This window comes from Apodemus sylvaticus, chromosome 7 (genome assembly GCF_947179515.1).
Source record: "Apodemus sylvaticus chromosome 7, mApoSyl1.1, whole genome shotgun sequence".
Lineage (NCBI taxonomy): Eukaryota > Metazoa > Chordata > Mammalia > Rodentia > Muridae > Apodemus > Apodemus sylvaticus.
In genome coordinates, this window is record NC_067478.1 from 64317296 (window position 1) to 64344665 (window position 27370).

The window sequence follows — 27370 nt, forward strand, 5'->3', positions numbered from 1 at the left end:
CCAATTTTCTTGTCCTCCTAGGAAGGTTTGCAGAACCTAAGCTACATGCTTCTTAAGCTTTGTTTCAGCATATTAAATACATATCTTTTAGCTGATATTGATGAATAGTAGTATCTTTAATGTTCTAAAAATCATACCCAGGACATTTAGGGCTGAAGGTTGATAGGATTTGCCTTTGTGATCAGACTTTTTTTTATATATATATATTTATTTATTATATGTGAGTACACTGTAGCTGTCTTCAGATACTCCTGAAGAGGACGTCAGATCTCATTTTGGATGGTTGTGAGCCACCATGTGGTTGCTGGGATTTGAACTCAGGACCTTCGGAAGAGCTGTCAGTGCTCTTAACCACTAAGCCATCTCTCCAGCTCAGTGATCGGACTTTCTTGAACAGTTACCCCAATCCCATTTGGAAGTGTTTCTTTCAATCCAGGTGAAGGAACTAATAACACACAGCTCAAGGCAATTTGTACTGATATTTCAAGTCATGGATTGTCTTCTTTCAGAGTCAGAAAATAGTCAGCAGAGCACACTAAGGGAAAAGCTTATCCCTCTTACTGCTTGTCCTGGGAGGGCCCATGGGCAGGGCTCTGTCTTACTGGGAGGAGGTCATAGTGACCAGGAATATGGCTGTTCCTAGGTAGGTCGTATGGATTCTGGATATAGCTGGAGTTATGACCTCGGCCTTCTTGGACCACACTGACTGTGGGCTCTAAGAAATATAGTGAAAAATGAGTTCAGAGAATAGATTAGCGTTGTTGCCATGGTGGGAGGGAAGAAAGTTCTATTCAACTTGTTGGGGAGAAGAACTATGGGTGTGTGTATACATCTGACAAATACAGGATTGGGATGGAGGCTTGCTCAAGAGGGAAAACCTAAGAGAGTGTACTGTCAGAATCCCAGTCTCTGCTCAGCAACAAGAGTTTCAAGACATCCTGGAGGTGTGGGTCTTATGGTGCATCTAGGATTGTAACTGAAACTGGGGGAGGGGTAAGAAGTGATTTAGAAACTTGTAAAGCCATTCTGATTGTTTCCGTTTTCCACCTTGGATTTGTATTAACAGTAGTTGAAGTGTTGTACACTGGTTCTCCACCCTCACTGTTTCTACTACTTATCAGTTGTGATTTGTAAGCAGGGTGGCACAGGATTTTGGTTTCCTGCATTAGAGGGGAAGGGCAGTCCTGGGACAGAGTTTCTCCTCAGGTTCCTTCAAATGCAACCAAACAGAAGGGTGTGTTATGGAGAGTGAGTGAGTGGAGGAGGGCTTGTTTTCACTTGATGCTGCACTGTTGCCCTGGTTTTGCTAAGTTATGTGAGACACCTACCAACTTCATATATATTTTTATTAGATGTCGACAAGGATGGCACATCTGTGTACGGAGACCCCATGTGCACAGGTGACTTCATTTCTACATAACTGCTTTCTGGAAGCTTGCAGGTGAGGATGGGTGGGTCCTTAATTGTGGCGTAAGGGTTTTCACTGCTGTTCAAGGAACAAGTGCTAGAACTGCACACAGACTCTTTCATGTAATCTGCAAGGCAAGAGAGATTTCTTAGGACAAGCAAGGACATAGGATTCATTTAAATACCAGAAACAGACATCAGTCAACATTGTGTGCTTTCAGGATTCTGGGGCTGGAAAACAGTCCTACTAAAAGATTAAATCTTATTAAATATCTTAAGGCATGCTTTTTCAGTCATTCTTTTTTCACAAAAACATGATTTTGGAGGACAAGAAAATGGTGGGTTATTGTCAATAGACAGTAAGTAGCTCAAGGTATTCTCAGTGTATTTTTACATGCATCACTTAGTTTATACAAATGTTCTCTGGCCTCTTATGGAGTGGAAACTCAGATTCAGTAACTTGTCTAGGGTGATAAGCTAGTTAATAGCACTGTAGAGTCAAGGCATAAATCTGTGCTCTGGGACATTTTTGCCCCATATTTTCTGTGATATCATTCTTCCAAGTTCTAATGACTAGAAGCTTTGATTCAGAAGCAGCAGTGTATATGTCTTTTAGTGTGGATGTCAACTCTTTAGCAGCCTTAAGCAAATAGTAGCATCCCTGCCTTCCAGGAGCTCATTCTTAGAGTGGGCTAACTGAAGTGTAACAGCAATACAAGGCCCCCAGTCTCAGGTTGGCCTTTGAAAGGTAGCTTTGTCTCAGCTCGAAGTGAATTCTAGGTTCTTCTCACCCAGCAGCCCTTGAGAATGTTTGAGTTATGCTCTCTGTCATTAGAGCTCAATTGCTCAAAGGTGCAGAGTAATGTCAACATGAGATGAAGTGACAGAAGCTCTATTGGAGGAAGAAGGTCCCTTAGTGATTTGGAGTCGCAGAGAAGAAGGGCTCCCTCCTTCAATTGCTACTTGCCTTCCCTTTGAGGGTGATGAGCTGTCTACGCATTCTAGGGCTTGCTTGAAAAACACACACACACACACACAATACATTAATCTGGCAGTTGTGATGCTTGGCTGTGAGGCACTAACAGGCAAGGTGTCTGGAAATAACCTGAGAGGTTGGAACGTGGCAGTCAGGTGTGACGTAAGAGGCCTCTCACCTCTAACTGTCTGTGAAAGTCAGTTGGTGAAATTCTTAGGGAATCTTCTAGACAACCACCACAGTTTACACTTCAAGCTGTTACTAAGCTCCCTGACCCAGCTTGTAAATTTACTGAAAATGTTAAAGAGTGAAAGTCATGTGACTCAAGGGGATCTGGCTGTACAATTGGCTGAAGTAACTATGATGTGTGCCACCCCGAGCATCTGTTCTACAACAGGTCCAGTGAGAAGCAGTTATTCTGAAAGTAGGTAGCTCTTGTTTGAGCAGGCATCAGTTCCTTGGTTTTGTGTAGAAGTGCATTCAATTGTTTCCTTCAGGCTCAGAAGGCTGTGACACAGAGCAGTAACTTTGAAGTAACTTTTCCCCTTCCTCCTGCCTCAATGCTTATGAAGAAATTGAAACTTAGAGTGGGGGAAGTAAACTCCTCAGGGTCCCACTGCCTCTCAGTAGAGAAGCCCTTGTCATCCCAGTTGAGCTAACAAGTTGGAAGAGAGGTTGGCTTTGGTCTGGTTGGTATAAGGCTGGTCTTTGTAGCATCTGAAAAATCGTTCTTTCTAGATAACATGCAGTCTCAACCAGTTCTAGCTAGGACTGAAAGGTAGGTGAGTATGTTCTACTTCTGCTGGTGGAAGCCTGCCCACATAAAAACGGTGGCCTGGGTCCTGCATTGTGACTGGCCTCAAGCCATCTATCTTAGTTTGCTTCTCATTTCTTAGTACAGAGGAGTGATACAAGCTTGAGAACCTCCCAGTCAGTCCCAATATGGTTGATCTAAACTCATTAGGCAGTGAGAGAGGCTCAGGCCTTGGTTACGTACTTTGTGGAGTTGAGGGATAGCTTATTTTGTGTAGCACTGGAATGAGTGACCTTCACTCCAGTTGGGTTATTTGAAACTTAGGTGCTGGGTGTGATTTGGGAGGCAAAAGCTACCAAATATCTTAGTTAAAGGCCAGCTGGGATCACAGCCAGGCTAGCCAGGGCTTTATTTAGAGTGAGACCTTGTCTCAGACCAAACAGAAAGAAACTTAGTTATGGGTGGGGGTGGGTGGAGTTCCTGGGTAGGACATGACTGCTATTACGGTTTAGAAATGAGGAAACCAAAGTTCAGTTTGTTAGCCTAATGCTTAGTGTTTAGGACTCGACCACTGTCTTATCTGACAATCAAGATTTTTCCCCTTTACAAGATCTAGTTATCCAAGCATAAACTTTTCCCGCCTGCTTCAGTTTATCCTTCTTAGCAATACCTAGGCCTGCTGAGAGGAAAGGCTAAGCTTCAGGCTTAATGACTGAGAGTAGTGGGAAAGCCTTAGAACCTCACTCAGCTGTATTTTCACTGGAAAGTGAAACAGTGGAATTCTCTCAATATTTGAATAACTTTTGAATGTTAGCCTTTATCCATTTCAGTGTATTCCTTTTCCTGAGCTAAGTTGGAGCTGGGGTAGGGCACTAGGCTCGTGGCCAAGGGTCTTCTCAAGGTTTGCAGGCCAAGAGAGGTTGGGAAAATCCATGGAGAGTGGTGGTTGCGAAGGGTACTGGATTATCCCTATCTTTCCTGAGAACTGGAGGAGATAGGTAAGGCAAGCTGGGAAACTCAGCTTCAGGAAGCCAAGCTTTTCTCTTGTTGAGTCATCCACCTGTCTGCTGAGAGCTGGGTGTGGGGAAGAATAACCAGATGGGCTAGAGTACTTCCTCGTTCTCTCACAGACACGCCCACTCCAGTGCCTTCCTGTCAGGGCACTGTGCAAAGAAAGGGGAAGCCTGCAGTCCTCCAAGTGCCCCTGCATTTATTCTCCTTGTTTCCTCCTCTGGAGCATATGTAGTCATGCATATTATCATAGTCAGAATAGGTTTTGAAATGAACATCTTTAATGTTTGAGGAAGCACAAGACTAGAGAGGAAATGACTTCTCAAAGTTGCTCTATGAATGATCTGAACCTATTGAAGCTTGCTATCAGTTTAAACCCTAATTTATTCAAATGTATGTGGAAACCCAGACATTAAGGATCTGTTGCTCACCTCTGAGCTACTGCTATCAATTAGGAGGCCTGCTGCTTCTGTTCTTGGGGTTAAGTTCTCATTCTTCACTTCAGTGAGAGAGGATATGGGGAGGGATGGGACAGCGGATCTGAAGTCCAGAGAATACTGGCCAGCCACAAAAGGAGTTTTCAGGTTGTTAGTGGCTTCTAAATGTCTGAGAACCCAAAATTACTTGGAGAGGCATGGAGCTGAGTTGGCAAGGGAGTTGGCTGGGGATGACAGTTCAGCTCAAGAATCCCCAGACAGAAGGTGGAGAAGAGAACTGGATTTTTTTTTTCTGTCACACTTTGAAAGCATGACAGACAAGGAATTGAACACTAGACAGTTTATTGTACAGTCATATTGCTGAAGGGGAAAGGGAGGATAGGTGCTTAGCTGTGTCAGCAGTCTCCTTCAACCTCCCAGGGTGACAGAGTTCCCAGTTACAGAGAAAAAAGTGGATGCTACCTGAATTAGGGCTTTTAAAACGTCAGAGTTGTAAGGGGCCTTAAAGGTAATGCTGTTACAACTGTGCTTTTTAAAGAGAAGAAGCCAAGACCCACAGATACTGCTGTGTCTAGTGAGCACCATACAGTTGAATTAGGATGAATTAGAACCCAGTCTTCTCATTCACTGTGCACCCCTCCACCCCCCACAGTTTGGAAAATATCCAGACTCTTTAATTAGTCCTGCTGAGTTTGGCCTTGCCCTTGTTGCTTTAGGAAATAGTTTAAATTGATGACATGAAATACCTGATCCAGATGTTTGGGGATTTAGCCACCAGGTAGGATTATTCCATGTGTTTTATAAGCTTTTCTGTAAATTTCTACACTAGTATTTCACTCGCCTCTCTTTGAACTCTTATTGTGTCATGTTGGCTCCCAACACTTGATGATACATTTGCCTACACAGTTCTCTCTAATTTAAAAGCTGATTAGAGGCAGTGACAAATCTGGCTGCTTGCCTGTTAGAGCCTCCCATGCACTCAGATGATCCCATAAGATGGGAATGCAATGATGAAGGCAGAGACCAGCTTTCATTGGCTTTGTTTTACATTTATGGTTTAGAGTTTAAAAGTAGTTACCCGAAACACCATGCACAGGATGACAAGGTGTATGGGGAGGTGTGCTTGAATGCTAACCTCACAGGATGACAAGGAGGGGTTCTTATATGCTACTCTTGGGGCCTGTCTGAGCTATTCTCCATTGAGTCATACTTCTTCACAAAGCTTCAAAGGCCCTGGAAGAGCTGTCTAGTCCCCATTCCACTCTGAGAAAGAAACTGAGGCTTTGGGTCACAGTGACTAAGTGGTATAATTGCTCTTCTATTAGCAACCTTACATACTGAAATGGTGTTTGCCTCCATTTAGATGGTTTAAGGCAGTACCCTCAGAAACTTGCCCTAATAAAGCTCCCAGGGGATTACTGCCTGTGGACTGGCTTGGAGTTTGGGAATGGCCTCCCTCCTCAGACAGGTCTCCTGGGGTTTGCATATCCTAAACCGAGGCGATGGTCACTGAGCCTTGATGTTCTCTTGCTTGTAGAACACAATACCACCTGGATCTTGCTCATCCCACTTCTGACAGCCATTTCCCCAAGAGTTGTATACAAGTTGCTCTCCTTGGTTAGGAGATGGCCATGCTAGGTCTGAAAGATCAGAACAGAAACCTGGGCGAGTTTAGACAAATGGTAGTTGGGTAATTAAATGCATAAAGATATCCTGAGGTACTCCTTGCAATTGCAGAGTACAGGGCCCCTCCATCTACTGCAGCAGAATCTGCTGTGGGTGTAAAGACCTGTAGTTTGAACACACTTGCCAGGTGATTCTGGTGTAGAGCTAGATTTAGAATATCAGTTAGGATCTTTGCTGACTGTTTTTTACTGCTCTTTCAATTCGACTGAGACTTTGAGACATTTCCCAGAGACATCACATTGGTACCACTTTTATAATATACAAAAGCACTTCCCATCAGACTTTATTGGATACCCAAGATAACCTTGTTAGATAATAAGACAGGCATGAGTCAACAGGCATAATTATCCCAACCTTGCAGATGAAGAAACAACCTTAGGAAACACGGGGTTAATAAGTGACAGAGTTCCAAAGCTCCTTGCCTAGCTCACATGTCCCAACATTTAAACTTAGGACCTAATCCAGGGACTGGACTTGATCTTTGTTTTTTGGCTTCACCTGTAGACTTCCTAGAGGGATGGTCCTCCTTGTATGTAGTTCCTCTGGCGTAGATATCTGTCTTGGCTTCCCTGCTCTTGGGCGCAGAGATCTCTCGAGGGTGAGGGCCATATAATATTAACACTGGGTACCATTGCATTCCTTGTGCCCCAGAAAGGCAGCAGGTGCAGGGTGGTGTTCCTTGCCAGTACAATGACAGAAGGCCTCTGGGGCAGGTAGATTGACTTTATTTCAGATTTATAATCAATTTAACTCATACTAATTGGTTGGATAATGACGATCTACATTTCTGAAGACATTTGGTTGGCATCTATAACAAACCCACAAGCGTTTGCTAAGCAGGTGCAACTGCAGTGGAAAGATGAATTCATTATTAGCAGTATTGTTCCTCCTAGGCAGAGCCACCTAGTGGTTCTGGATCCTGTGATCTTTTTAGCTTTTGTTTTGTTAAGAGGCTTGGGGTTTGCAGTTTCTCTCAGGCAGAATTCCTTGCCATCTCAGGTCTGTAATTCCTTGCTAAGCCCTGTGTAACAGGACATCAGGATTAGATACTCTACCTTTGAAGCCTTTGTCCATAATGTATGTGTTCTGACGTCTGTCCATTCCGCAACTGCCTGCATAAACACAGAAGGAAAGAAATACAGGGTGAGGTTCCCTAGAGTCAGTGTCTCCTCCTCCCTGTGCAGTTTTCCTCTTTTACCAAGAAAATAGTTGTTTGCTCCTAGCAGAGTATTCTAGATTCAATCTATTCTAAATAATTCTGGACACAGAGGGATTCTTAAAAGGATCATTACATTAAGGTGGGCTCCAGTGACCTCTTTTCTTTGGCTTTCCTCTTAACCTGCTCCTTGCAGGATGCCATCTTTGATCTTTGTAGGTGAAATGCTAGGCTCTGGAGGCCCAGGGTTAAGAAATGAAGCCAGACCAGTGCTTAGCTAGAGGAAAAGAGCAGAGAGTTCTGATTCTTTCTCTTGGCTTTGGAGACAAGGTTTCTCACCTGTTAGCTCTGATCCTGCCTTTCCTGGATCTGGGGGTGCCAGAGAGAACAAGTAGGTGGGGTACTTGATGAGAATCTTTCCAGGAAGAACAGTCCTTCCTGGCCACAGCCAGTTTGCTTAGTTACTCATTTTGCAGGGGGTGGAGAAGGAGAGCTTTGTTCTGAAAATGCTGCAAGTGCTTTTCAGCCCTATGGAATTATTTCTTCATTTTGCTGTTAGTTAACTTTTTTCTGGGTTCCCAGAATGCATGGTCCTCAGCCCTAGCCAGAAGCAGGACATAAACTTTAGTTGATTGTCACAAGTGCTCCTAGGGGTAGGGGTGAGTCTGGCCTTTCCATGTTGGGACAAATGTTTAACTCCAAGTTAACCCCTTCACTCTGTTGGGTTTTTCCCCTAAAGATATATATGTTGTTATGTACACATAAGTACAGGTTCCCAGGGATGCCAGCAGTGTTGGATCCTCTGGAGTTTCAGGTGATTGTGACCTGTCTGATTTGGCTGCTAGGAACCAAGAGCAGTATGGGTTCTTAACAAGACACACCCAGGTCTTTAACTGAAAACAGTCCCAATATTGACTCCACCTAACTTGCCCACATTTCTTACACTGAAGAGAAACCCACTGATACTTGGGTTCTTCCTCCATATAGACAGACTTCCCATGTTGAATTTGCAGGAGTTCATATCTCTCTTGGCTTACATGCCTTCCTGAGAGATAAAACAGAACTGAGCCATTTTAAAAGGCCTGTAGGAACCCATACCCTTCAAAAACATGCAACAAGACATGTTGACCTGGATTTATCACTCAGTAATAAGTCACTGAAGAAAGTTTGGTACGTATAATGTTGGCCACCACCACCCCTTCTTTATAAAACAAGAAACAGAGGTATTCTCTCCTAGTGGCCACAGCCTAGCTGGCTGAGGGCTAACAAATGACAGTGTGACACACTGGCTACAGTGGTTGAAGGTCTGTGGGACAGGGGGACCTCAAGGTGGAACAAAGGTAGGGATTAAAGTCCAAGGGGTGTCGAATGCTTAGCTATAGTTGAGGAGCACACACCATCAGGGTCCTTGCAGCCATGCCTACTCAACAAGACAGTGCTGAACCTTCATGCTTCCTGAACCAGAGACCTGTGGAGGCTGACTCAGTTTTGCTGGAGCACAAGTCAGCTAGAGCCTAAACTCAAACCCAGAGGAGCTGTCTAGCTGTCTAGTCAAAAACACGGAGGCCTTTCCCCATAGTGCCTGCCCTAGAGAAGCTGCTTTGTAGAGAGACCACATTCTCTGTCCATCCATTATATTTCTTTGACACTCATTTCTGTTACTGATGCACATTTCCCCTTTCGGGACTTAGTTGTCAAGTGTCTTTTGACACCTCTCTCAGGGTTCTGGGAAAGACGTTACCTATCTTTTCCCGGTCTCTGCTTAACAATCCTACCACATTTTCTAAGAAGGTACAGTTTGGGCCACTGTTAGGTCTTGAACCTTTCTGGAAATTATTGAGCTTTTTTGTCCAGAGAACCAACATTCTGTTATCAACACCATAATTGGGCTGCGTATTGCAGGATGGTGGGAATATAGCTGGCTGTGTCCCCTGCACAAGTAAATCCAATTTGTCTACCTTAGCTAGCATGGTGGGGTAAAAAGGGTAGTGGGAAAGGCTGGGATAGACTGCCACCTTTGGGTAGGGCCTAGGGGCTGTAGACTAGTTATGGGAAGGCTCCATAGGAACAGAGATGGGGTGTGGAGCAGTCTGCTCTCAGGGTGGAAGGAAGGGCTGGGGGTCTGACCTGGTGAGTGTGGCTCAGCATGGCGGCTGAGGTGTCTAAGTTCAATGTAGAAGTCCTCGGGCGGGTACCTGGCCTCCAGGGCACTGATCTGGAAATGGGAGTCTAGTGAAGGAATGACAGGGAGGAGCCATTATTCCCAAGGCCTGGATGGCAGGAGAAGGGGATGGGAAGCAAAGGACAGGGCGAGGGGCAGGCCAAAAGGAATCAGGGTCTTCATGTAACATCCAGAGGGGCTGGGGCATCTGTCTTTTTCTCCTCCCTTCCCATTCCATTCCACCCTCTACTAGGGCAGAAGGAAAAAGCCCTTGAAAATTGCCAGGTAGAGGATCCCTTTTCATGGTGGCAAATAAACTTTCTGCTTCCACCTGTGAATCTCTATATCCCATCCCTAAACTGGGCCATAACCATGTTCTCCCTGTACATTTAACCACAGGGGAAGCCATGCTCAGGACTCAACTCGATTTGAGATGGGGCAGCTCCCTTCAGTAAAGACATCAGGGTGGGACTGGTGGGGAAGATGACTCAAACCACTACTGACCTAACACGTTCACATAGCTGTAGGGGGTCCAGCCTGCTGTGTCTCTGTCAAGGGACTTGTTACTGAGCTGTTTGGAGAGGAGACCCAGTTAATACCTCATGTCTCTGCTGCCCTTCCCCAAGTTGGTGCTTGGCCCAGCTTAGTGAACCCATCCCTGAGATGCTCCTGAGCTCCTAGGCCCTGGATGACCAGATGCTAAATTATATGACAAGCTATCACGCTGTAGTTGAGGCCAGTGAGAACAGAATGTGCCCAGACCAACTTCTCAGGTGCCTGCGGCATACATGTAACATCTTCATGTAACATCCAGAGGCATTTGGGGCTATCCTGCAGGAAAGGAGGCTCTGTCAGTTCCCCGTGTGTAACATGGCATCTCCAGCACAGAGATATAGTTGCCTGGAGGGCTTGCCCCCTGGGTCATATATGAGAGTTTCTTTCATGTGACTAATGATGCAATACCCTCCCTGCATTCTCTCTTAGCTGCCCTTTATGTGAGGCAAAGATGTTATTTCAGACATGGAACCATACTCATAAACCCACAGGAGCCAGAGGCAAAGCTGGCTCTTGAATTCAGATCCTAGCTGCCTTGTCCCCTCAAGGGCATCATGCCTACCTTTTGTGCAAATGATCTGCCAGGAGGAGTTCTTGTCTACATAGGGCCAGTCTCAGCCCCCAACCAGGGGATCACCAATTGACCTACTTTGCAAACTACTCAGCCATCCTCTACTGAAAGAATGGCTGACTCTTAAGACAAATAATGGCATGGCTTGGAACCTTTGACTCATCTCTGGCTGGTGCCTCTAGCCTGTTGCAGCTTTGATAATATGACTGTAGTTGATCAAGGTCTGCCTCTTGGGCAATTAAATTATCTACTCTCAGCTCCTCAAACTTAAAGCCATACTGAGCCTGGAAACAAGAGTCTTGAATAGAAGATGGCAGGCAGAGTGGCCAAAGCTATTGGGCCTCTAGGTACCCTGCATGCAACCTGCCTGTTTCATAGAAAAGCAGCCCCAGATTTGTGGGCTGGTGGTAAATCTTCAGGGAACAAATGGGGAGGATTCTCAGCTGCAAGGAAGAGGCCTAAATTATGAAAGCTATGCTCCTGGGCCAGGAGAGCTGGTATAGGAAGCCAGCTATCCTGGGATTGTCACTAGCTAAATATTCCTGCCATTCTGAGTACATGTGTGGCACATGCTTAGGTTAGGTGTTAGGAAGTGTGTATAGCAAGAACCCCTCACAAACCTTAGCTTTGGTGGGCTGTTGATGCCTGTCTCTCAACTCTACCTCTTACTGGTCCATTAAGGGATGTACCACATGCTATCTGCACACATATGTGTTAATACATCTCTTTCTAAGGTTTGAAATATTTGTGACTAAGGATATCTACTTATTTTATAACCCAGTGCTGTGCTTGGAGCTGTTGGGGAGGATACCGGTCCACCTCCACTCCCCTTTTCAACAAGAACACTACAGTGTTTGACTTCACAGCAAATGTGTGTATTTGATGAAATTTATACCCACGTTTAAGAGGTATCAAGTGATGAATAATGAGTTACAGTCTATGGCTTTAATACATTGCAGTAATCCTTGGTGAGTATATATATTGGCATATGGTATACACAGGTGTGGGATAGGATAGCTACATGTGATATTACTATGTTCTGGTAGGTACTAGTTAACTACACCTGAGGTACAGATATGTTCCAATGAGTGGGCAATATGGTGTGGTTTTGTGTGATAGAGCTTGCCTCTATTACATGATTCAGAGGGTTCTCATGTCCCGTGAGTCTTAGGACTGCTCTTAATGTAGAATTTCCACACAGCCTTTATGTGGAGGTGCAGTTCCTTCCTGGGGAGAGGGGAGTGCTAAATGGAGAGGATAGTGGGTGAGGACTGGGGAGCCAGGGGCCAGTACCTTGGTGGGGCTGTTCCTGTCCAGAGTGCTGGCCTGGCTGGTGGCAGGCCCCCCACACGCCAGTGTGTGGTAGCTGGCATTGGAAAAGCACTGGGCGTGGCTGCTACTTTGAGACAAATCTGGGAAGAGAACAAGGAGCCATAGTCCATCACACACCTGCCTTGGTTGAGATACTGCCAAACTGATGCTAGGGTTGTGCAATTTTGAGTATCCCCAGCAAAGAGGCAGCTAATCTCCCACATCCTTCAAATTGTGTGGCCTCCACTAGTCCTACAGCAAGCAGGAGAGAGCCCACCAGCATTTGTTCTCACAAATGCTCACCCTCTTAACAGCTCACAGACAAGTCTTGCTAATATAGGGTGTCATGGTCACCTGGAAGCTGCTGAATGCTGGCTCTAATGGCTTTATGTCTTCAAGTTGCTATTTTGGGTGGTTTGACTTTCTCTTGGTTTTCCTTATGTTCAGACCCTAGTAATAAGTAGAAAACTCCATTCTTGTTGACCCCAGCTCTTCTGAGGATTCTACAAGACTGGGAAAAATCCAGCCTTCCCTGCTCATTGTCATGAACTTCCAAAGTTCTACGAGCCTTGGCCTTCATCAGAGGATGTTGCTATGGCTGGCCCCAGAGTAACTAGGAGATCTCTGAATGCATCATCTATACTAGGGCCAGCTCTTTCTCTCCTGTTCCTGGCACAGAACTATCCCACAGAAGGCAGGAACAGCACATGTGGTCTGCATACTCTGAAATTAAGCAAGCTATGAGCCATTGGAAAGGTACCACTCTCAACAGGGCAGACCTAACCAAAACCAGGGCAGTCTGGGAGCTTCTGCTAAATATGACACACAGAGCTTTCTCTTCAAGGCACAAGTCCAGGGGAAAGTGAAGGATCTGGTGCAGTTCCTTACATACCTCACTCAGACTACCACAGGATGCTTATTGGCATGTCTACCATACTTGGTACACGGGGCTCTGGCACATCTGCCAGAGGGAAACTTCCCAAACTTGTAGACCTCTCCTATGTATGGCACCATCTTTGTCACTATGCTTCTTGGGCACTCCTGGGGATGGCCTGAGGTCCTCCAAGGAAAAGCAAAAGTGGACAGGGTACAGCTTTCCAAGTGCCCTGGCTTCATATTGGGGAACCATTCTCTGAGTTGCTTAGCAAAGTTACTACTTACTATGCATGTTCCTGTAGGCACAGCCATGTGAGGAGGATGGGAAGTAGAGAGTGGCCCCCCAGACCTAGCTGCTAGGAACTTGGGCTCCAGGAAGCAACACCTCTTGGAATGCCACAGATTTCTCCCACCCCCATTGTCTCTATGGGGTAACCATCCCCCAGGCCCAGCCACCCATCTGCAGATATAACCACCAATGTTGAGCCAGAATGTGGATCTTCCTGTGAAGACCACATGCTTCCTGCCAGATTGTATGGGTGAAGAAGAGATGCTGGGGCGTAGCCTGACCTGAGAGAGAGTAGTCTGTGCTGGTCATCCTCATGGCTGGGGTGTAGGAGACACGGGGAGCCAGGTCACGTCCTTTCTCTTTCTGCCGCCTCCGTCGCCAGGCAAACAGGCCCAGCAATACCACAACCAGGAACAACAGGAGGATGATGCCTGTGACAGCACCCACTGAGTGCCGCTCTGCTCCCAGAGCTGGACTGATCTTGGTGTAGGGATTCAGCTCATCCATCATGAGGGCAGCTGTGGGCAGAGGGAGGCCTGAGCCAGAGGTGGGCCTGATCCCAATGTTTTCATCCTGCCTTTGCTCCTTTACCCCTGCCTAATCCCAACCCTCATAGTGCCTCTGTTTCTTCTAATGCCAGAAAGGGTTACAAGAAGAAAATGTGATTTAGAAGTGAAGCAAAATAAATGCTGAATATTCACTCAGGTCCATACATGAGTTAAAGTGACTTGCTTTATTACTGGCAGGCCTACAAAAAGGGAACCAATTATTTACCCTTTCTACGTGGTTGGAAAAAAGTAAACTGAGTCACCAAGGTTAGGGAACTTGTCCTAGTTCACCCAACCAGTAATTCAGTCAGGAAAAACTGGCTTCAGCTACTCTTCCTGCTCTACCAGCCATGTGACTTAGAAGGTTCATAAGGGACAGAAACTCCAGCTGAACACCAAATGATAGACTGTCTGTCACTGCCTATTACTGCCCTAAGACTCCTCTTGATTATACATGTGTGGCTAAGTCCCTCTGTGACTGCCCTAGCGAGGGTCTGATCTCTAGCTGTGTAGCATCTAGACCTCCCTTTGATTCTTCAGCTGCTGGCTGAAGAAAATGGGTTGTCACTTCTATGACAGCAAATGTTGCATTTGCCTCAGCTTCATAGCTTCACATTGCAAAGTGTGTCTGATGTAGGTAATGAGAGCCTGTCTTCTGTTCCCATCTTCTAGAACCAACAATAGCCTCCCACATCTGCAAAACAAAGGGATTTCCCATGCACAAAGCCATCATTTCAGGGTGCTCACATGGGCCAGGCACTGTGCTGAGACCTTTCTTGAATTGACTGGATTTAATCCCGCTCAGCTGTACCATGCAATGTCACCTAGGCATAGAGCTAGAGTCAAGTTGAGTCCTTTGGATAAAGGTTAACTTCTACTCAATTGAATGTGGAGTAAAAGACCCAGCAAAAGAAATGACCTGCCCAGAGACACCTAGCAGGGAGTGGCCCATGTCAAACAGCCCTAGCTTGTGGTTCATTCTTGCCTAGCTCATGGGGGAACTCCCAGAGGGTATGCACAGAGAAGCTATGGAGAGAGGACCCCAACTATCAATAAAAGCTAATGTCATACAACCCAACTGGTCTGATTAGAACTCTCTGAAGCCACCAATAATCGGGCCCTTTCCACCCTGTCCAGGTACCCTGCCACCTGTATGTTACCTTGGTCACACCTGATTCCTTTGAATCCTGGGCTGCAGTAACATGTACCAGTGACGTGGTCACAAGTGGCATTGTTCATGCACTCACACAGCTGCTGACATCCATAGCCAAAGGTTCCAGGGGCACATCCTGTATGGCATGCAGAGTGCAAGTAGACAGTGAGACAGCCACATTCTACCCCTCCCACTCAGGTGGGGAAGATCATGGCAAGAGGCCGTTCTGTCCCACCCATCCACCGTGAAGCCTGTTGAACTAGATTGCCCATTATGCATAAATAGCTAGGGATGGGTAGCATCAGAACACACCGCTCCCTTCTGAACTCATTTAAAGAGCTGGAAAATCTTTATCTGGCCTCTCTTGGCTCTGCTCATCACACCTCAGCCCTATCTAAAGTGGAGAGAGATCCTCACAGCATGAGTGTACAGGGTTAACCTTCAGTCTTCCCCAGAAGTAGTTGTCCTCAGAGTCTGAAGTACAGGAGCCCAGTGCCTTGGATGAGGGTTGGGTATGGGGAGGATGGGGTTGAAATAAGCAACTTTCCCAGGTTACTGAAGCTTACTCTGTTCACAGTGGCGCCCGGAGAAGCCTGTTCGACAGGTGCATTTCCCAGTGATGTGGTCACAGCTGGCTCCATTCTGACACTGGCATATGTGCCCACAATCCTTCCCAAAAAATGCTGCAGGGCAACCTGCAACAAGGCCATGGGTCACAGTTGGTGTGGGCTCAGGGAAACTGAAGAAATGTTGCTGGGACCAGGCTGGTCTGCTGCTTCCTGTGCAGCATGGGATAAAGGCTAGTGAGGCCCACAGAGACATCTGTACCCACTGAAACTTGGGCTAAAGGGGAGAAGGGTAGGGACAAGGTTATCCATGCAACTAGGGCCTCGGCGGCAGAGGACAAGATCCGGTCTCTTTGCTGTGCAGCCCTGGGATTTCTTCCCCATGGTCCAAGGGTCTGATCTTGTTGATTGCTGGGACACCCTATAGCCTTGACCTTTCAGGACTTTGGATGATCCTGAGGTGTGGCCAGCCTCTTCCCTCACTCTCTGCAAATCAGGGCTATTCACAAAGTGGCCAGTAGGCTGCAGCATATGACTGGGAGTGGCAGGGAGGCAGGGCTTACGCTGCGTGCAGAAGAGTCCAGTCCAGCCAGGGGTGCAGTGGCAGGCCCCATCCTCCGCGCTGCAGCTCGCCCCGTTGTGGCAGCTGCATGTGTGGAAGCAGGCAGAGCCCCAGAACCCAGATGGGCAGGCTGTGGGGGGTGGGTGGGAATGCAGAGGGGGAGGGCGGGGCAAAGGAGCAGGAAGAAAGGAAGGGGAGGTGGGTACACATCAGAGCTAGAACACCTGGGCATCTCTTGGCCTCATCCCCTGGGATTGCTATGAGGACCAGATTCTCTGCCTATTCTAATCTTGGGTGACTTTAGGCAGCCCTACTCAAAGAGCTCCTGCTCCTCCATTCTTAGAGGGACTCATAGGGACAAAGGTGGGGTAACACTGAGAACACTGACCTCTCCTTAAGTGGCAGGGACCTTCTTCTCTTTGAGTTCTTATGCTGTTTGAGATTGGAGCCTGTGGCTTCCAACAAATTGGAATTCCTCCAGGTCCAGCCTTTTACCTGGGACCTCCTTACAGGTACTGACTATGTCTCACCCATCAGACAAGGGAGCTTCAGAGGCTAAGGCTCGGTTGTGCCTTGGTATCAGACTGTAGCTCCATGTTCAGGACATCATTCACAGAGGGCCATCCCACAGGTGTTCCTGTTCTTACAAGGTGGCTGTCCTAGCCTTTCCACTCACAAACTCGAGCATACCAGTCTTGGTCCCTCCTCCCCATCTGTCTTCTGACGGCATCATCTACAGGCAGATGCTAGTGGAGTATGAATTCTCAGGATTCACAGCATTAATGGCACCGACAGTACTGATGCCTTTAATATCTGCAGTAACAGTATCCACGGTCAGTTCCAGTAACTCAAAATTGACATAGTGCTAATTGGGACTTTGAGGGTCAGGGAACAGTGACATGGCTCAGTGGGTAAAGGCACTTGCCACCCAAGCCTGTGGTGACCCTGAATTTGATCCCTGGGACCCACATAAAAGCAAACTAGTGCTGCAGAGTTGCTGTCTCACCTCCACATCCTTGCTGTGGCACTTATCATACACATAGAAACAATACAAAGAAAGAAATGGGTCAAAAAAAAAAAAAAGAAATGGGTCTCAGGGGGATGTTGTTGTTGGCAGAGGGAGGGACACTTGCAGGGGCGGAAGCTTACCTTGTGAGCAGTCCTTGCCAATCCACCCAGGGAAGCACTGACAGGAGCCATCGATGGGGCTGCAGGTCCCATTGTTGGCACAGGAACAGAGCTGGGCACAGTCCTGCCCAAAGTGCCCTCCAGCACACACTGTGGGCACAGGGAAGCCTGGCACCAGACTTCCTTCCCAGGCTCTAAGAGCCACCACTCACACAGCCACACCCGACTTTCCTAGGTCACGGCCCTGACCACCCTGGGTGTGATCTGAATGGGAACCTACACCTACAGTGGCAGTTGCCCTTCTCCATAACATAGAGTGAGTGCTCCTCCTCCCACAGCCATACCCCAAGACGCCCTGTTCTGATTCCTTTTACAGGGACAGGCTGAGGCCCGTAGAGGAGATGTCAGTTGTCTTGGGTCTCACAGGTAGGAAGTCCTGAGGAGGAGTTGGCATCTCTGGACTCTCGGCTGAGTGTTCCTAGACTCCCTCCCAGCCGTCTGCTTTCCCCTAGGTTATTCTTGACTAACCTCCTAGACACATGGACCACCACATTCCCCCTTCTACGGACATTCCAGGCCTTTCTTCTCTGTGCTTTCCTATGGCTAATGCCATCTAAATTCCCATGACTCTCAAGTCTGGCTATGGATGTCCTGCCTATAAGACTCATCTTAAGTGTCACCTCCCTTGGAACAATAAGGTGAAGCAAGACTTAAGACACTGACATCTTTGTCATCTCCCTTAGTGTTCCCCAGGAGCCTACTTTTAGACCTTTTTGGTTTTCTCAGTATGTAGATAAAACAATGTGTATCATCTTTAAGCCACTTATTAGGGATTTTTTTTAGGTTTTATCTGAACTTAGTCCTAGCTGTTCCATACATCTTCCATTTTCTGGGCAGCTATGTCCCAATCTGAGGCTTCAAGTAGCTTCTTCCTCAGTCTCTCCTATTACTGAGACCTGACATCTGTTTCGGGCCAAGCCTGAATCCTGCCCCTTCTGGTGTCTCCTACAATGCCTGGGGAGAGAGCAGGCACTCAAGCCACCAGGGCCAAACATCATCACCCTTTTCCCTGCTCCCCCCTCCCCCCAATACCCCCTCCCCCACTTGTCTGGCCTAAGCTTTGCAAGGGCAGGAAATATGGTCTCATTTTCTGTTGTATCCGACTGTCCAGTGAACATTGAGGATGTACACCTCAGAAATCAAAACCTTCTAGAAGGCTCTATTACTAAAGTCATCGGAGACCAGGAATATAATTCTTTAATATTTATTTAATGTGTCTGTGTGCAAGTATGTGCACATGTGAGCAGGTGCCTGTGGAAGACAGAGGAAGACATCAGATCCCTTGGAAGTGAAGTTAGAGGCAGTTGTAAGCTGCCTGGCATGGGTTCTAGAAAGTGAACTCAGCAAGCCTTCTCAGCCACTGTGCGTCTCCCTAGCCCTCGTGGGATGGACAGGTAGTGATTTCTTGGAGGAAAACAGCTTCCTTTTGTTCAGGTCTCAAGCCACGGATGCCATCCCCTCTGTTCCTTCACTCTGCCCCCAACTGCCTGCCCTTCCCCAGCCTGCCTGGTAGCTAGACTACACATGTAGTCTACACCCTGTGGACACAGCTAGTGGCTGGGACCGTTGATGAAGGCGGGTGGACCAACCCCGCCTGAAGCTTTGGGCTCAGGTTCTAGTTTTGTGATGCATTCAGCAAACATACATGGCATTTACATGCACCAGGAACTGATCAAAATGTTTCACAGATACTAAGTTCACTTAACCTTGAGAACGCCTTCGTCATTGCCCCCGTCTCTGGATTCCCTTGGCATACAGGGAGAGGTTGTGCTGCCTGCTCCCAGTTACAGAACAAAGACTGTTTCCTAGCTGAGGACATTCAAACAAAGCCCTTCACTTGACACTCCACCCCTAGATCTGCTTCCTCATCAAGATGGGGACATGAGTCACTACAGTGGCCTTGGTTAGTAGCTACAGGTAAGCCAGCTGATCTGGGCTGGGGCTTCCCCTTTCCAGGCCAGTCTCTGGTCTCCTGTTTGCTACACAGGCTCCACTTTCTAAACTGCGCATTGCCCTGCCTCCTCCCTGCCGCTGGGAGACTTTATTCCGAGGGCCCAGTTCAAGCCCTGTCATCCTAAAAGGTGGCTTCCCTGCACCCTCTCTGTTGGCTGAGCCAAAGGACTATCCAGCTTGGTGGGGAGCACGGTGCTGGGGCTATGACAACAGCCTTCACCCCACAACTGCACTGCTCTCCCAAGCAGTCGTCTCTTTGAAGTCTTTCCCCCATCCAAAGCAGACAGATTCACCCACAGAGCTGCTAATGTGATCAGTCTAATGCACTAATTGTGAGACTTCTTAACTGAATCGAGAGCCAGGCATGGGAAGGGGAGGAGGGGGCTGGTGAAAAGAAAACATTGGGTTATATTTAATCTATGTTTAATGATTCGGGGGAAGCACTGTCCGTAATTTGTAACTCACTGGAAAGCCAGTCATTAGAAAGTGTCAGTTCAATTTTTTACAAGGTTTGAGACTTAACCAGGGCAGTTGCCATTAATAGCAAACTCCATTAGATCTATATGTGGAAAAGACTCATTAGGCCAGCGGGCAATAAATCAGACAACTTGGGCTGCAAGGGCTCCTTCCTGGGCTCCATAGCTCCTAATTTAGACTGGGCCTGGTTCTATTGACGGCCAAGTCTCCTATGTTTAATAAATAAGCCCCAGCCTGTCAGGTGGTGATTAAAGCATCCTAAGGGGGCCGCAAGCAAATGAAACTGTCACATACGTTACCCAGGGGGCCACACTTCTCCTGACCTCAACTCACGGAGTCAAATGTCTACTCGGGCATATTAAAAATAGCCCAGCTCAGCTGGGCTGATGTAGCAAAAGGATGACTGCCCTGGAGGTAGTGAGCGCTTTGTCGAGAGAGGTGTTTCAGCACAGGCCAGGTGACTCTGGCCTTGGTGACTTTGAAGATGTCTTTAGCTCTAAGTGTTCTTTATTTTCAAATTCCTTCATTCTCACTGACTGTGCTTTAAATTCTGCAAACTAGTATCCAAGCAAGGCCACGTGCTAAGCTGTTGCGGGCTCCCTAGTCTCCCGTCCAGCAGATAGAATCTTGTTAAGTAGCCCAGACTGGCCTGGAACATGTAATCCTCCTATTTCAGCCTCCCAAGTTCCAGGATTACATGGGTATATACTGCCATGGCTGGATCTTTGTTTTTTTTTTTTTGTTTTTTTGTTTTTTTCCTTTTTTTAGCAGAATATTGGAGTCTGAATTCATTTCTGCCACTTGCTGGCTGTGAGAGCCCAGACGTGACCTGTGACCTCGTTGAGCCTGTCCCTTCAGCAGCATAGTGATTTGTTTTCTTATTCCAGCAGCATTAGAAGAGACTCCCTGGACCCTTCCTTCTCCCTGCCCTTTGTCCCCTGCCCTGGCCGCCCCATTAGTTGCGGGTACCTTGGTTGCACAAGGCTCCAGAGTATCCTGGCAGGCACTCACAGATACCACTGATGTGGTGGCAGGGCCCCCTGCTGTGCACGCAGAGGGGACAAGGCTGGGCGCAGCCATGGCCGTAGAATCCTGGTGGGCAGACTGAGGGTGTCAGAGGGGAGATGGTGGTCAGAAGCTTGTTGGCACAGCTGCCCTAGCCACCTCTCCCCCAGCCCAGTGAAGAAAGGCTCCTTGAAAATGGGGAAGTCTAGGGTTCCCACACCTGGAGGTCCATCCCTTTTCAAGAGAACTGTGGGCTGGCCCTGATTTTATTGAGAACCTAGACGTTGAACTTAGAGACAGTACGGGGGAAGAAGTTACAAAATGAGTGGAGGGGCCTAACTTCCACAGGCCAGCCTCCCACAGGCCAGCCTCCCACAGGCCAGCCTCCCACAGGCCAGCACTACCGACTGTGAGGGGCTTGGTGAATGGGAAATCAGAAGCCTGGGGGCGGGGGCCTAGCCTTACTTCTCTGGCATAAGGGTCCTCGGAAGCCAGGGGCACACTCGCAGCTCCCATCCTCTGGGGAACAGGAGCCTCCATTCTCACAGCTGCAGGACACTGAACAGTTGGGGCCCCAGCGACCTGGGGGGCAAGTACTATCACAGCGGATGCCTGTGGACCAGACACAGAGGCAGGTCAGTGGGAAGGGATGAAGGCAGGGGGAAGATGGAGGGAAATCCAGGGGAAGTGGGGCTGCTGGGGAGGGCTTCTGGCAGGAGACGACGCCCTAACAGAGTCTTCAAAGGCAAAAAGAACTGACCAAGCAAAGGCAGTCATAAAAGGAGAGCAGGCAACAAAAGAAGTCAGTATAGCTTAGAATTGAACACAGCACAATGGCAGACTCGTGACATACTTGACGAGTCCAGCAACAGAGGAGATGGTGGCACCAGATGAGGACGGTTGCCTCCACCTTCACAGCTGAGCTGGCATCAAGAGCGTGTCAGGTTCATCTCAGCTAAAGTTACTTGGTAGGAAAGCCTAGTGACCTGAGTTCTATCCCTGGGAGCCACATAAAAGTGGGAGGAGGGAACTGCCTGTCCAGAGTTGTCCTCTGACCTCCACTGTGGCACATGCAACCCCGTCGATCATACATACACACTCATTCAGCATCTCTCTCTCTCTTTGTCTCTGTCTCTCTGTCTCTCTCTGTCTATGTCTGTCTCTCTGTTACAAGACCCTCCTAACTATGTAGAAAGTTCAAGGCCAGCCAAGGCTATATGAGACCCTGTCTCAAAAGAAAATGTGTGTACATATATATATACACACACGTATAGTTCATATTTTATATCACATATATACACATGTATAAAAGAAACTAAAAGTGCTAGCTATACCCTGAACATGCTGATAAATGACCCTCAGCTTGATAAACAGCAGTCTATGGGAAAATGGATGGACTATCTCAGTAAGAGAGGGAATGAAATCTACAGTCCCCCCACCCCACCCCAAGCTCAAAGACTATTTGAGCTGAGCTGATTTCAGCTTGGAGGCTAAGCAGGAATGTTAGCTTCCAGGGTGGGATCCCTTCCAGGCAGAGCAGCTTCCAGGCTGACATGGGTGTGTTAGACCAGCGACTGGACCAGGCCCAGGAGACCAGCCAGTCTTTGGAAGGCAAGCTTCAGAGGCTTCGGAGGCACAGGATTAGTTTAAAAGTCGTGTCTACCTTGTTATAAGGACAGGGACTGTGAGAAAGAGAAACAGAGAGGGAAGACCCAGTGAACAGTGAAGGGAGCAGTGGGACCAATTTGGAGGAGTTGAGACTCCGCAGGCTTACCTGTAGGAGAGAGGGAGGGAACACAGTAAGACAGCCAGGGTCGGGAGCCTGGTGCGGAGCTGCCGGGGATGTCTTCCCTTCTTGTGCCCTAACTTGTGCCTCAGCCTTGCTGGGGTTGGAGAGGGAACACCCCTGTGTGATCCCCAGCATGCCTACGATGGCGCACAACCATCTGTAACTTGTTCCATCTTCGGAAAGTGGAGATTAGAAGCGACTAGCGAGACGAGTCACGTGGGTGAGCTCGCTGATTGACTGAGAGCCTCTGTCTCAGTGAATACGGTGGAAGAGACGTTGAGGGTGATTCCTGACCGCAAGCCCAGGTCTTTGTGTGCATATACGTGCATCCTCCCTACATGTGCTCCCCCTCATGAAAACAAACTCTAAAGTCCTCTCCCTTCCCTTCCCACCTGGAGGATGATCTCTCCAGCTTTCGCTTTCAGGAGTCCCCTCTCCCACATACTAATGGGTGGTTACAATGTAGAACCCAGTCTCAAAGCCGCACTCACACAGCCAATAGCAAGTCCTTCTCTGGGAAGCTGTCCAGCCTGTCTGCTCAAGGATCCAAACATCTGTATCTACCTGTTACAGCTGTTTCATTTATACTCTGGCTCCTACCTCCCCTGCCACAGATGTGGAGAAGTGGGCAGTGGTTTCCTGAAACTCATTTCTGCTGACCTAGTTGCTCCTCACAGCAAAGACACCACCTACGGCATTTTTTTTTTTTAAATAATATTAAAGATACAGGAGTTCAAAGTTATCCTTAGCTACATAGCAAGTTTGAGCCAACCTGGGCTATGGGAATCCTGTCTCAAAAGTACACAACCAAATAACCTACCCACTAAGTGAAAGTCTTCTCCTAAAAATGTGGCCTGGGCCTCCTCTCCTGTTGACACTAACATCCTGACACCTCCTTAGCGCTAGTATAAGAGTCAGAGCAGATACTCTCTACACTTTCTCTGTGTGGTCACAGCTAACTTTTTTCAGTGGGCTTCAAGAAGCATTTTGTGAGTACCTATTGTGTTCAGAGCAAGGCGAATAAAACATGGCGGCGGTGGGGGGGGGTGGAGGCTTATGAGAGGGCAGAGGATATGCCTACGTCAGATGGCTAGGTGAACAGGGTTTTCAGGGAAGGGGTGCTCACTGTATGGGAGGCCCAGCTCTGCCCCTCACTCTCCCTGTCTTTCCTGGCCTTCTTCTGCATGACAAATCTGAGACCATCAATCACCTGTTTGAGAAGCCTTCAGGACCATCTTTGGAGAAATGGGCCTTGGAACCAGCAGAGGCCTAGCGGAGAAGCTGTGTGTCTAAGCCAGAAGTTTTTAAATGTCGTCATTAAAGTAGGTGTCATTAAAGTCAGATCAGCTCTATCAAAATTAAGGTACTGAACATTTCAAGGCTGGAGCTGACACTGTTGGGGACCATGAGAGGTGGGGCTTTAGTCCACACTGAGGGAGAGCTGGCAGGCAGGGGAATCTCAACCTGACATGCTGAAAAGCTGTGGTTCTCAGCCTGTGGTCACGACCTCTTTGGGGTTTGAACAACCCATTCCAAGGGGTCGCCGAAGACCATTGGAAAACACAGGTCTGTACAGTATGATTCCTAACAATAGCAAAATTACGGTTATAAGGTAACAACAAAAATAATTTTATGGCTGGGGATCACCACAACATGAAGAACTGTATTAGAGGGTAGCAGTGTTAGGAAGGTTGAGAGCCACTGCTATGAATGAATGTCCCTAGCCTTCAGCTGTGAGAATAAAGGTAGGTCTAATCCTACAGAGTGAAAGCAGCGGGATCCGCCTGGCCAGCGGTCACCACATCCGCACTGCTACTGAAAGCTCCCTGCAGCCGTGGTTTACATCACAGACCACTGTGTGCCAGGCGCTGAGCCCTTAGCAGCACCCTTCACTGAACCGTCAAAGTGGTCCCAAGGTTCCCTGCGAGGATTCCAGTTGTCTGTGCTTTATGGATGGAGGCCTCAGGCCATGCAAAGTAGAGGACTTGGAAAAGTTCACAAGCCCAGGCCTGGCTGGAACTCAGTTCTTAGTCATCTGGTTTCCTTTTCTCGGCTTGGGGCAGGCAGTGGGTGCAGGGATGCCTAAGGCAAGACTTCTTCCTAGGGCTGCTATAGAAATAGTCACTCAAATCAGTCTAAGGTCAGTTGTGCTGCAGAGGAGGGTCTAGGTCACCAGAATTCATAAGCAGGTATTCCCGGATGGGTAGACGACCTTCAACATGAAGCCGGGCAAATGGGAAGGAGTTATTGGGGTTAGGGTGTGACCCACTGGCACAACACTTGCCCAGCACCCTAAATGAAGGGAAAGGGACTTATTGGTAAGATGGGGGTGGAGACTAACAAGAATGAGGGGAGGGCAGTGCAGAGGTGAGGAATTAGGGCAGGGGATGGTGGTGATACCTATAAAACCAGACCCAGCACTTGAAGGCTGAGGCAGGAGAAGATACAGAGAGTTCAAGGCCAGCCAGGATAAACAGGAAGCTCCAGGCTAGACACTGCTACACAATGAAATCTATCCTTAATAAAAACAAAATTAACTTTAGCCCAGATGTGTGGAATCATTGCGATAGAAATAGGGAAGGAAAGAGGAACTGGGCAGGCCCACATCATAGGGGGTGAGACCTTATAACAAGAAGTCTGGATTTTTTTGTTACAATTTTTGTTTTTCCCAGACAAGGTCTCATGTAGCCCAGGTTAGCCTTAAACTTGCTATGTAGCCAAGGATGACCTTGAACTTCTGATCTTCCTGTCTCTCCTGAGTGCTGGGATTACATGTGTGCAGTGTTGCATCTGGCCAGGCCTGAGACTCTACATGGATTCCATGAAGCCACAGAATTGAAAAGACTGGTTTGGAGGTCGCTGCTGGTCACCATTTTCAGAGTGAGTCACCTGGGCAAGGCAGAAGGCAGGAGACCTACTAGGAGATGAAGGCGGGTCTGATGAGAGATGGGCCCCTAGTATCAATGGGCTGCAGAGAAGTGGCAGAGTTCCCCTTTGTGCGGCAGGATGTTATGAGGTAGACATAAGGATTGGGATTCCAGTCGGACGGTGGTGGCGCACGCCTTTAATCCCAGCGCATTAAATTGGGAGGCAGAGGCAGGTTGATTTCTGAGTTCGAGGCCAGCCTGGTCTACAGAGTGAGTTCCAGGACAGCCAGGGCTACACAGAGAAACCTTGTCTCGAAAAAACCAAAACCAAAACCAAAACCAAAAAAAAAAAAAAAAAAGGATTGGGATTCCAAAGTGCCATGTTCTCTATACAGAGGCTGAATACCTGTCAGCCTTGAAATGTGTTGTCCTGAGAACGGAACCTCAACATAGCATGTCCTCCATAAACATCTCCTTACCAGGCTGAATGGGAGCAGATGAAGGGGGCGTGCATGTTTGGGAGCAGGAAGACAATGATAGGAGATGAACAGTTGTGAGGGAAGAAGGAAAACCAAGAGCCTGGCTTCCCAGGGCCCAGGCAGTGAGTGGCAGGGCAGAGTTACCTGTCCATCCTGCCAGGCAGCAGCAGTGGCCTGTGACAGGGTCACAGCCATCAGCATGGCTGCAGTCACAGTGCTCACTGCAGTTCAGCCCGAATGTGCCGTCCTGTGGAGAAGGAGGAGAGAAGAGTCATACCTCTGCCCCTAGAGGATCACACACTTCCATCAGCTCTTCAGGGATGCAGACAGGCCTAGGGCACAGCCATGGTGCTCTGTAGCTGGGTACCAACAGGGCTATGATGTCATCCCAAACAATCCATCAGCCGAATTAATAGGAATAGAGGACGTGAAGAGGGCCTGCCTCTAGGTGATGATAAATGTATCCAATATAGCCTCCAGGTGGTCATTAAAATTGTAGATTAAAATACATTTTATTATTGACAGGCATGGTGGGGGGAAATTTTCTTGTAATCCCAGAAGTTGGGAGGCAGAAACAGAAGAAGGATTGCTATGAGCTCAAGACCAGCCTGGGTTACACTGTGAGATCCTAGCTCATAAAACATAACATACTTTCTTAATTATGATACAACCATGCCACATGGGGAATGAGGATAGCTTACTCTAGCCCTGGGGAAGGAAATGGGAGCCTCGTGTCTTACAAGCTCACGAGGTCTCAAACGCCCACTCGGCCCCAGTCTCTTAATTCTCACGTCTGTGTTCTAGGATGGCTCCACCCGTTCCCACCTTAAAGTGGGAAGAAGCTGGCGAAACACATTCAAGGAGGCAGGACGTAGGAAAAGCAGGATTTCAACAGAGCTCATACTCAGTCTCCACCAAAGCCTCAGTGCTCGAAGAGGGGAGGTTGGTGCTGGATGGTTTGGTTCCATGCCCTGTCCCTAGCCATGGCCAGACTGCAACTCAGCTGCTACCCAGACAGAACATTCTACTGTGTTGGGGGAGGATGGAGAGTATCCTGGCAGGATGGAGTCTATAGCTGCCAGTCAGCGTGCTCTGCCTGAGTGGCCATTTTACAGATGGGAGGGTTGAGGCCTAGGGTAAGAAGAAGCTACACAGAGGTTAACACGCCCTGACTCAGAGATCTTCTCTGGATCGTTAACCCTCCAGGGAGCAGAAAGCACAAGAGATCAAGGTGGGCGCTCACCGGGCAGGGCAGTTCGCAGGAGTCCCCCAGCCAGCCTGGGGTACAGGCGCAGGAGCCATCGAAGGGGCTGCAGGCAGCTCCATTGGCACAGACGCAAGTCTCATTGCAGTTCAGGCCCCAGGTCCCAGTGGGACAAGGCAGGGAGCAGTCCAGGCCCTGCCATCCTGGGGAGAGGGCAGAGGGTGTCACTTGGCCACGCCCAGCATAACTTTTCACCCAAGTCCCCAACCACAGGCAACATCCCGGCCACCACAGTTGCCTAGACTTTCCTCCCTGCCACAGGATTCGTACCTTTTCTGCGGGCTGGGCCACAGGATCAGCTCTGGAGGCATGTCCCCTAGGCCAGGGCT

At 48.2% G+C, this 27370-nt stretch overlaps 1 protein-coding gene across 1 annotated transcript in view; it reads right to left on the minus strand.

Moving 5' to 3' along the window:
• Nucleotides 1-1061: 1061 nt before the first annotated feature.
• Nucleotides 1062-27370, minus strand: part of Megf11 (multiple EGF like domains 11) — a 206974-nt gene continuing 180665 nt past the window's right edge. Inside the window, exons 9-22 of the mRNA XM_052188048.1 lie at nucleotides 27021-27184; nucleotides 25922-26024; nucleotides 21108-21254; nucleotides 20607-20741; nucleotides 17169-17297; nucleotides 16021-16149; nucleotides 15458-15586; nucleotides 14899-15027; nucleotides 13472-13708; nucleotides 12008-12126; nucleotides 10093-10159; nucleotides 9555-9656; nucleotides 7327-7383; nucleotides 1062-1535 (exon numbers count right to left, since the gene is read on the minus strand). Of these exons, the coding sequence (XP_052044008.1) occupies nucleotides 1312-1535; nucleotides 7327-7383; nucleotides 9555-9656; nucleotides 10093-10159; nucleotides 12008-12126; nucleotides 13472-13708; nucleotides 14899-15027; nucleotides 15458-15586; nucleotides 16021-16149; nucleotides 17169-17297; nucleotides 20607-20741; nucleotides 21108-21254; nucleotides 25922-26024; nucleotides 27021-27184 (1871 nt within the window). The 3' untranslated portion in view covers nucleotides 1062-1311. The remainder of the gene's footprint in view (nucleotides 1536-7326; nucleotides 7384-9554; nucleotides 9657-10092; nucleotides 10160-12007; nucleotides 12127-13471; nucleotides 13709-14898; nucleotides 15028-15457; nucleotides 15587-16020; nucleotides 16150-17168; nucleotides 17298-20606; nucleotides 20742-21107; nucleotides 21255-25921; nucleotides 26025-27020; nucleotides 27185-27370) is intronic.